General features: G+C 45.5%; 1 protein-coding gene across 1 annotated transcript; it reads right to left on the bottom strand.

The window, feature by feature from the left end:
- Positions 1 to 3,236: 3,236 nt before the first annotated feature.
- LOC147627694 (S-adenosyl-L-methionine-dependent methyltransferases superfamily protein) lies at positions 3,237 to 10,281 on the bottom strand. The gene is made up of 6 exons (XM_086814628.1): positions 9,943 to 10,281; positions 9,539 to 9,725; positions 4,826 to 4,978; positions 4,272 to 4,717; positions 4,010 to 4,134; positions 3,237 to 3,816 (listed from the first exon to the last, which is right to left on the bottom strand). The coding sequence occupies exons 1-6, from the start codon at positions 10,273 to 10,275 to the stop codon at positions 3,537 to 3,539; spliced, it is 1,524 nt and encodes a 507-aa protein (XP_086670754.1). The 5' UTR covers positions 10,276 to 10,281; the 3' UTR covers positions 3,237 to 3,536.
- Between the last annotated feature and the right edge of the window lie 306 nt (positions 10,282 to 10,587).

Here is a 10,587-nt window from a genome sequence, read left to right as displayed (position 1 = left end):
GTCACTTCATTGCATACTTAGGTAAGGAATCCTCCTTTGACTTTAAAGGAGTTTATTGCTATACTCTTGGAGGAGAAGATGTGTCAAAAGGCTAAGAAACTACCAACAACCTAGTTTACAATTCCTAAGCCATGACATTACAGTGGCAATAAAACGTGGCCTTATACTAAGTCACATGTTGCACAAGCTTCTAGCTTTGACAAGCAGCCCGCCAAGACCAAGCCATGGCTTACACCTAACCAAAATAAGACAAAAAGGAAGATTTCTTGTCTATGTTTGAGGCAACAACAACAAAAAGAAAAATGTTAACAATAGCAATGACAAGCAATCATCCTCTAAGCACCAACAACTACCTCGAGCCTTAAACCTTCTATGGCAACAACCATTGCTCTACCACCTCAACCAGCTCCATTTGTAGGTGATACCATCAATAGGGAACTAGAAGATAAGGAAGCAAACTCCCCTAGAGAATGCAAGCTAAGCAAGTTATTAGTGTTATGGCTTTGTATGTGATCGGCATATTGTCGTCATCTTTAGCAATACAAGGGATGTCATCACAAAGCAAGCCACACGATAAGCCCACTTGGAATTGCTTCAAAGGGAAGCGTAGTCGGATCGAGTACAAAGCTTAATGCCAAGTTCATTAAGAGGCATATATCTAATTTGGATTTGATTGAAATGGTTTCATAAATTTAAATCGATGCTAGACTAGAATATGCATTCATTCTTCATCTTTATATACATAATTTTGGATTTGATTGAAATGGTTTCATAAATTTAAATCCACGATAGACTAGAATATGCATTCATTCTTCATCTTGATAAAGGATGCATCTCGTCAGGTATCTCACATCCCACATTTTCCTCTCCTCTCCATTATGGAAGTGACAAGGTATATGAAGGATAGTGTCCACTTTGACATTCTTTGCCCTTTGAAGACTAAACACGCCAGCTAGTACATCTAAGTGTGGAGTATTATGTGCTATTTCTCATTCGCCCAAGCCTAATCTTGTGATTGAGTCTTATCAAAAAGTGTCTGTCTATGAAGGATAGATTAATCAAGGCGCAAGCGGCCTAATAAACATGCCAATAAACCCCGTTGAGACATTGTCAAGAGTGATTGAGTGTATCTTTGAATAATGAAGCGCTGCCTAAAACAAGCGGACAAGAGATGCCCAAAGCTTTCAAAAGCATTGGCCCATTCTCCATTAACAAGATCAATGTCTTCGAGGTGCTTTGTTCTCCACCAACTTGGACTATGCACGCTTTGTTTCACATCAACAGCTTGAAGCTGTTTACCAACTACCATCCAAAACAAGCTCCAGATACCTACTACCATTCCAAACAAGCTTGTTTTATCTGGAGCAAATCGCCCTCCCGATGCCATAGATCACTACAAGCACCAAAACCTCACTAAATTCCACAACCAGGATACACATGGAGACGGCTAGATGAGAAATTCTTTCAAAAGTACACTAACATACCATGCACTATGATATGATACCAATGTTACATGGGCTACAAAAGCCACACTTACAATTAATTACATTGGTGTGTTGGCTGAAGAGGAGACAGGAAAGAGAATACACCAAACACCAGATTTAAGTCTGGATAACCCACTAAAGATCCCCACCTACGAGTGTATTTGCTTTATTTTAAAGTTGAAATGAAATAAGTACCAATGCAGATCTTAATACTTGACCTGAAGATATCTTCCTCCTTGCTTAGTTGAGCACTGGCCTACGTATCTAAGCTCAATAGAGGCAGAAACCAGTGGAGTCAATAATGGAAAACTGCCTTCTGAGCAAGTCCACATGAAAACAAACTACTTCTGGGTAGAGATCTTAGGATGCCCTGTGTTGCAGGTCTACAACAAAACGGTAATGTCTTTGCTCATCTAATGAAGAAGCGTATTAAACTCTCTTGGAATTATGCCATGACTAGCATGTGAGGAGGTGCCCGTTTATAGAGAAAATTGCCCCCTTGTCAGCCTGGTCTACAACCTGCTTTCCAATTTGCCTAACCTGTTTAGATCCGGATCAATCCAAATGGGCTGCTTGGCTGTCTGGCGGGGAAAACTTGCCTGCCAACTGTAACTGCAGACACCCAGCTCTTGGCCCAATAAGCATCTTGGACATCTATACATACTTCAACGTGAATGGGATTGCAGGGTTTTCCACACAACTGACTACTTGGACTTGCCCTCACCTACCTTATAACAATGCGGCTAGTCCCTAGACTAGGGCTCACAAAATATTCAATGCACAGCACTAACACTTTCAAGAGACATGTCCACATGCCACCCATGCGTGCACTTGACACCAACACTGTTGATGGAATATTTGGAGGCCATGCAACCCCCCATCAATGAGCTAAGCAAGAGGGACTGTCAGGTGCACCAACTACACTTGGGTGATGTGAGCATATCTGTTTTTCAAGTGCAAGTTTTGGGATAGTCTTTGGGTTAGAGATGTGCACAACACAATTTTGTGAATCCTAGTCTAGGGATAGTCATCATCATGGTAGGTCAAAGTAGATCACTTACTGCAAAGTCCCGGAGTCTTGTAACCCACCTGAAGTTGAAGTGTATTCACGTCTATGCAACTTATGGGGCCATGTTGCAAGAAGACAGGTTTGGGCAATCTTGGACGTGTCTGGACAGGTCACAAAAGCCGACCAGCTTGTCCAGGTGCAATTTAGGCCCCTCCTCTCCCCACCTCAATCATCTCTCAAGTCTGCAATCAAGCACCTGCCAGCAAGCATTTGACATCAAGTAATCATCTCAAGACAAGCCAGCAATCAACGCAAATCAGCCCAACCCCCAGGAAGGTGCCTAAGTTAGCTCAATCCACAGTTTTACAGCCAGCAGTTAAGAAGGCTAATCTCCACAGTTAAGAAGGCAGCCTGCTCAAGCACAAAACCTGCTTCAGTGTGCAAGTCCCACCTCCTGTCCAGCCAGAAATTCAGCCTGTACTAAGTTCAGCAAAGAAACAGTTTCTATTCTTTCTACTCATTTCCACTTCAGCTATACAGAAAATACACCGAAAGGTGGGGCCCTCAGCAGGCGGTTGGGACCCAATACTATGCCGGTGCTCTCTCTCTCTCTCTCTCTCTCTCTCTCTCTCTCTCTCTCTCTCATGTGCTGAAAGACTTTGCTACACGCCTTAACACTCAAGCGACCGCAGGGTATGTAACACATTTGGATCAAGGTAGGTGTTATCAGATCATAATCGATATACACAATAATGAGATTAAATTAGCAGGTCAGTCTGCAATAAGGATTAACAATGTTACCACAAGGCTAATATCAAGGGAGCTTGGATCATGAACATTTAAGCACTGTAAAACTGCTGGTGTGTGAAAACTTGGCAAATAAATGGCGTCAGAAAGTCTTGAGCAAGGGATCGAAAATGCTAGGCATCCTTATTGATGTACGAACACCTTGAACTCTCACACACACACAAGCACGCACTACTGAGCATGCACCCACACACAAACACTGCTCACACTCGAGAACAGAAGCCTCTTGCTCAAAATTACTGCACAATATGAAAACCTCTTGAAATTCTTTTGGACATAGGAAATGGGATCTTGAGCATACGCTCAAGATAACATGCCGCTGCCTTCAGATTATCTACGATTGACACCTTTGTACCATTGATACCTCGAGAAACTACCAAACAGATGTTTTGTTGTCGAGGGACTGCCACAGTGAAGGCCACCCCCGTCGAAGCACCCACATGCCTGACATTGTCTGTGAATTCAGTGGCAAAAACCTCCCCGTTCTCTTGGCTTGGGCATAGCAACAATTCATTCCTGTGACAGAAAAGAGTGGACTTTTCATCCAAACATACCTAAGAAACAATACAACCCTGACTAGCCCCACGGATGCGCGTGCGCACGCACACACACGCATATACTTTCAAAAGTAGACTGGTGAGCCAGTCTAAAATCACAGGGAAAAGCAACTAGGTTTTTTACAACAAACATTAATCAGGTGTGATGATACCTGTAAATGTATGAGATTTCCTGTACTTGCCTTCCACCTGGTAAAAGGGGATCAAAGCCAGGTCCAAACTCCCCGGTGATCCTCTCAAGCAGGGATGGAGGTGGCATGTCCGTGTGAAGGTTCACCTTTCCAAAAGCAAAAAAGAAAAAATGCAGTAGATACCTTTAAAACCCAATAAAGATGCCAAGACCCATTAATCACCCATTGGCTGCCTGCTTCATTTACCAATATAGAAAAGAGGGTTCGAGCATTCTTTGCTTACCACAGCAGTCCCATGGTTGGGACTTAAAAGATCACGAAGCGCAGTGAGGAAATGTCCACCACCACTCCAGAGGCAAGAAGGAACTTCATCCTTCCCATTAAATGCATCAATAAACACAAGATCATAATAATCTGTTGGAGATGCAATGTGTTCCAAAAGATCATAAACATATGCCACACCATCTGCCTCAAAACCAGCAATTCTCTCCTGCACGCCCCCCCACAAGGAGTCAACATTGCTCTTTGACCCACAGATAGTATTAGCCTGAGAAAGTGTCTGAGTACCCATGCCTTCCTGTAAACACAAATTGTTATAGGAAGGATTCAAAGAGCTTGAACCATTAACATACTGCTGTGAAGTTTTGAATCCATATCCAGGGAAACCCATGAATTCTGTGGCTGCTGAGATGACTGTGTCATCAATCTCAACAACCTCCACAAAACATCCTGGAGCACAAATAAACAAAAAAAAAACATGGCAGTAACATCGAAGGTTATTACGTTGCCCATTCTTAATTTGTCTTTGATAAAATAGTAAAGCACATTAATAAAAACCTTGCATCTTGTTGGCAAGAAAAAGTGGGAGGCTACCACCACCCAGCCCAACACAAAGACATCGCATTCGTTTTTCCCCTTTGGCAACAAGTTCCAGATCTAAACCGGCACAGTTCACACTTGCCAATCCAACAGATACCATGCTCTTCAAATCTGCACACCAATCATGCTTTTTTTTGTCATTGGTTTTCTTAGTAAACAACTCTTCCCCACTCTCTCATTTTCCCTGCACCATCAGTGGCCTGAATCGATAATCACTCCCCATACCATAAACATCCCCATGTTTTTTTCCCGGGAAAAAGATCCTTCAATTAGTTAAAGAAAACAGCCACAAAGGGCTAAGTACAACCACGAAGGGCTAAATATAAACTCACCTCATATAAGGGGAAGAGATGCTTCTCCTCCAGCTGGCCGCTCTCTAAGGAGAAGGCTATGGGATCACCGCCTCTATCTGTGAGGAAAGGGCCAGGCCTCCAAACTCACCTCATATAAGGGGAAGAGATGCTTCTCCTCCAGCTGGCCGCTCTGTAAGGAGAAGGCTATGGGGTCACCGCCTCTATCTGTGAGGAAAGGGCCAGGGCCAGGCCTCCAAGTTCCGCATGCAGTCATACCCTCCCTGTTACTCCCCCCACTAACCGCGGAGGGGGTGAATGATATCAAGCCATATGCTCCTCATGATCTCAGCCGACAGAGTGTGGGTACCCTCAATGGCCTCCATAGTTGTCAGGTACGATACCGTAAGGTTCGTACAATACGATACCGTACGAGAAAATACAGTATGATATTAAAAAATTCTTGTCGTACGGTATCGTACGGTCTTTTAAAAAAATACTTACAAACTTTAGTGTTTTCAATTTCAAAGAGAAGACAAGTCGTCACATGACTCAAACCAAAATTCCATTAAAACCAAGTTGAAAACATACATAGATGTTAGGCTAAAGCCTAAGTCATACAATGCGAGGCGCTCTAGGCGCATGTAGCCATAGTAGTAAGTACAAAAAGTGGAAAAAGGAAGGCTAGAGGGTTTGGACTATAATCTAGATGGAGAAGTGATCACTATCAAAATCAAAGCTCTCGCTAGGATCATCTCCATCACAAGAGTGCCTATCGGAGCGCTTGCAGAAGTCACCCTCGCTAAGGATGTTGCCCTCATCATCAAACTCGGGCTCTCTAAGCTCTTGTGACAAGGCAATCGGAGCGTCCTCATTTGAAAGAGCGGAGGAAGAACTACCGGAACCTCATCGTGTTTTTAAAAATTACTTATAAACTTAGGTATTTCCAATTTCGAGATATGGAGTATTTTAAAAAGGAGGGAAGCATCGTAATTCAGAGGAAAGCTCAAACAGCCATAGACAAGCAAAAACAAGACCATTACTCCCAAAAAAAAATTGAAAAAAAAAAATCGTGCGAGCCCGTGCGATATCATACCATACGGTATTCCGTACGATATGTTGTCGTACATCGTGCGGAGACAACTATGATGGCCTCATTGCATCCAGCACGCCAAATGTGATGCTATTGCAAATCTCCCATCTCTGGCATGAGCCTGGCCGCCGATCACCTATAGGAGGGGCTATGACTACTACTGCTGCAATACGATGGTGAGAGACCTGAAGGGCTAGTCCTCCCCCATCCTCCTCATAAGCCCTCATCACTCCAGCCTCTGTGGCCCAAGCGACAAAACACCAAGTGATGATCCAGGTCGATGCCCTGTCCATAGCGAAGATGCGGAGAATCCGTTGCCAAGTCTACTGTGCCTTTGGGCAATCCCAAAGGCAATGCCGCTGAGACTCCTGATGGTGGCCGCACTACAGACAAGCCACTGACCAACCTGCTACCAGCCAAGTACCGACCGCCAAACTCATGTCTGCCACCATCAGCCAAAGAAAGAGTGTGATCTTTCTAGGCCGAAAGCTGCCCCAAAGCCTCTTCTAGAAATCTGAAAGGAATCGCTATGATAAGCCCTGTGACTGCCAATGTGTTGCTTCTGCCGATGTGCCATCTATCTCAGGCATCTGGATCCTACGGCCTAGAGTCTCCCTCGAGCAGGATCATGCCAAGTCCACTCTCCCGGGTCCCACTGCAGCCGCGTGAGAGGTCGGCACTCCCAAATCCATAACCACCATAGTCTCTCCCCGGTCACCTTGGCCGGTGCTAGATCTATGTGCCATTCCGTGCTCGAAAACCGACCACCCTCACCCTCTACAAGGTGCAACCTCTGAAATCCTCCAAGGGAGGCTCTAATCTCTCTAATCTACACTAGGAACCGATAGAAAAAGTGAGCAGCCCGTTGTCCTCAGTTGCTCCATGGACCGCCACGAGGATATCATGTCTGCTAAACACTCCTAGCCACACAGGACGCGGGGGGGGGGGGGGGGGGGGGTTTGGATAGGCATCAGCCACTCCTGAGGGATAGCTGAGTCAATGCCGATGCTCAGCCTATCTCAACCCTGGATCCTTGTCAGGCTTCCTCCAGGGATAACTGCCTATGTGCAATCCAATCTCCAAGAGACCTGGCTAGTCCCGTGCTCAAGGCTCCCCAAGATACATGCGGTCGAGCCCCTAACATGTGGCAACTGGGTATAGATGGATCAAGGGGTTCCAGACCAAAGGCTGCCGAAGCCGCTCCTCTAAGGTAACTGGTACTATTTGTCTGAGGGCTGGCTTGAGATTATCCCAAGCCCGAAGTAAACTGACTGCAAATCTATTCTCAAAATTGGGCTAAAACCACGGGCTCGCATCTTTGTGAAGATTCATCGAGTACTCTGCGGCCATGGGCCCCCAAGGCTTGGAGTGCAGGCTGAGATCCGGGCTAATAAGAAATCCTTCCAAGGGCTCACCACCGAGAAGGAGTCCTCTAACAATCAGCTTGCCCAGCAAGGCACAACTCTGAATAGCAGGATCGATGAGGCCAAGCCCCCCTCTACTACGTGGCTGAATGATCACTCGCTATGCCACCTTAGCCCTGGCTGGCCTTCCGTCACTTCCGGCCCATAAGAAGTTCCGGATCAATCGTTGTACCTGGCCAATGTATGCTCGAGAAAAGACTTGGCACGAAGTGATGTACCACATGGTGGCTAGAAGTACTTGGTTCGCCACCACCACTCTACCTGCTAGGGAGAGCCTCGCCGAGCTCTAATATAAAAGCTTATCCCCATGTTTGTTGGTGTGCTATGTTAGATCTTCATAAAAATCGTAACCCAATGTTGTTGATTCTATGCATATTCATGAGAATTCTGTGTAAATTCTTACAATGCAATGTGAGATCAAATCTTAGTGTAGATCTTGAAAAGGGTTCTTAAGGCATTCAAGAATTGCATCTAGATTCATGCAGTAGGGATTGCATTTTCAACCAAGATTGCATTTAGGAATGCATTTAGGGTTTCCTATCGTCTTGTCAAACGTTAGTGTGCAAGTAGAAGAGTCTTGCATGCATTCGGGCACACGTTGCCGGATACTTGCAGGAGCAAAGAAAACGTGAGACCTACCAAGCAAAGCATGAGAGAGAGAGATGCACGCACAATGTGCAGCACTTATGGCTTCAGATCACAGACAAAGACAGAGAGTGGAGAATTCACCCGAGGTTGAAGCTCAACAAGAGGAAGTTTCCAAGAATACCAGAGAACATCCAAGACCAGAAGTGACCCAAGAGACTGTTGCCCCACAACACAAGTATAGACCACTGCAAGATCTTGATGAGGTGCTGATGAAGGTGGTGGTAGCATCAAAGCAAGCACAGAAATCACTCTCTTAGGACCAGCACCTGCCAGAATTTGTGGCTATTTGAGTTCCTGAGTCTTTTTTATTACATACCTGATGCTAACCATAGGGTTGGTTGATCTAATCTTGGGTTAACGGACCAAGAAGATTAGAAAAGCAAGCTGATTATAGTGGCCCGAGTGTAAGGTCTCCACAGACCCTTCGCTTTTTGGAGCAACAATGCTGGCCAGATTTTCCATGAACAAAGTGAATGAAAACATGTTACCAAACACGAATGTTGGAGTAGTCTTTCGAAGTAGAATTTCTGTCGTAGAAAACTCATCACACAGGCAATCCTCACCTTCATGTGGATGAGAGAACGCTGGCTCTGCCAAGAAACATGGAGTTGCGATCCATGTCAGAGAGGGAGGCAAGGCTATAGAAATAAACCAATCTGGAGGGATGGGTGAGTCGATGTCAAGACTAAGGATATAATTGCCTTTAAGCCCAGCAAATCGCTCTTGTCGCACTGGGGAAGGCAACTCTCTAAAGAGCCACGAGCCAACTGACTGAGTTGAGCTGGAGCATAAATGGCCCCAAGAGATGTGGGAGCGAACACCCAGGTGGTGGCGTGTGGAGAGGTGGGTGGATTGCTTCTTGTTTAGGATGTCTTGGACTATATGAAATGCCCCTACCCCTTCTTTTTTTGAGAGAGAAATAGTCATTTATATATATTCATAAAATATCGGGTTAGAACTTAAGGCCTTCCAGGTATACCTCGGACACCTTCCAAATTTGGTATGTCCCCAAATCTGCATATGCACAACTCAAACAGCACACCACCCTCTCCTTTTATGGAGAATTACATCCTTCTCAAGACAGTAGTCCACACTAAGCGCTTCAAGAAAAAATCATCGAAGTGCTTTGTCGAAGGCTGTGATGTTAAAGAATAACGAGGAATGTGTTATAGGGAGTAGAGGGATGATCTACAGAAAGGGAAGGTGGAGGACTTACACTCAAATGCTAGACAGTTTGGAATTTGCATCAGGAATGGTCCTTCGCTGTTATGTCCTTGAATCAGAAGCACCTTTGCCACACTTTGCCGTGTTTCGTTGTTGAATCTAAGCACTCGCCATTCACATGTAGCATTTGCCTGCCTCTCTTGCAAGACTCTGGATAATTCCGGCCAGTCTTCCAAACCCTACTGCAAAAACTTAATATAAGCCCATCCTTTCAATCAGACACAAGAATAATCTCCTCCAAACACTAGTACTTTCATATCTTCATGGAACTCGAGACCCTAGAAACCCTAAACTTACATGGTGGACACGACTTTGCAAAGCGAAACCCTAGAGAACTGAGTGTCCTTGCGTGCACCATTTAAACCCTAAAACACAGAGATAGGCATGAGAACTCACGGGAGAGGACGCAGGGTGGGCCGTGACTGTGACCAGGCCATTGCCTTCGTGGGAAGTCTTCCGGAAAACGGTGATGCCTTCGTTGTGGCCCCAGCCATGGCCTTGGGTGCCCCACCATTCGGGCGAGAAGTTCCAATCGCCAGGGTCTGCGGGCGGGCGCCGGGCAAGCGAACTTCGAGGCTGAGAGAAGAAGCGGCTATGGGTCTGCACAGACACCACACGGCAGGGTTTGTTGATGATAGTGAAGAAGGTATGGCATACAAAAAACCTCTGCGCCATAGCTAGGATTTTGGCTGCTAAATTACGTGCCTGTGTTTGTATATATCTACACATGCTGTACGTACCGTCTTTCCGCTTTTTGTAGTAGTAGATGAGGTGTGACCCACATTGGAATGTTTTTGTACTTCTCAGTTTAGAGTGTAAGGGGCTGTTCCCACGCATGCCGCTCGTGGCCGGTGGCCCAAAGCCAATGGCCAAAATTTGAACTGGTTGTGTGGACACTGGACGTGTGGCTTCATCCAAGCACTGGTGGCCTGGCCACCAACAGCTACCACCAGAGGTGTGCGTGGGAACAACACATAAGAGTTTCCCATTGAGTAGCTCCAATCTCTCCATCTGATTGGAAGCCCCACAAGAGTCAACTAC

The sequence above is a fragment of the Cibotium barometz genome, chromosome 20, assembly GCF_041138505.1.
Source record: "Cibotium barometz isolate CiBa-2024 chromosome 20, ASM4113850v1, whole genome shotgun sequence".
NCBI classification, from domain to species: domain Eukaryota; kingdom Viridiplantae; phylum Streptophyta; class Polypodiopsida; order Cyatheales; family Cibotiaceae; genus Cibotium; species Cibotium barometz.
Note: the sequence above shows the minus strand (reverse complement) of the source record. Positions and strands in the feature narration are given on the sequence as shown.

Excerpts from the sequence above, each read along its gene's own strand:
- LOC147627694 (XM_086814628.1), bottom strand. The coding sequence starts at position 10,275 with ATGTGTAGATATATACAAACACAGGCACGTAATTTAGCAGCCAAAATC. Across the intron at positions 4,718-4,825 it reads TCTTGCCAACAAGATGCAAG|GATGTTTTGTGGAGGTTGTT; the intron begins GTTTTTATTAAT and ends TTTGTGCTCCAG. Across the intron at positions 4,135-4,271 it reads CCAACCATGGGACTGCTGTG|GTGAACCTTCACACGGACAT; the intron begins GTAAGCAAAGAA and ends GCTTTTGGAAAG.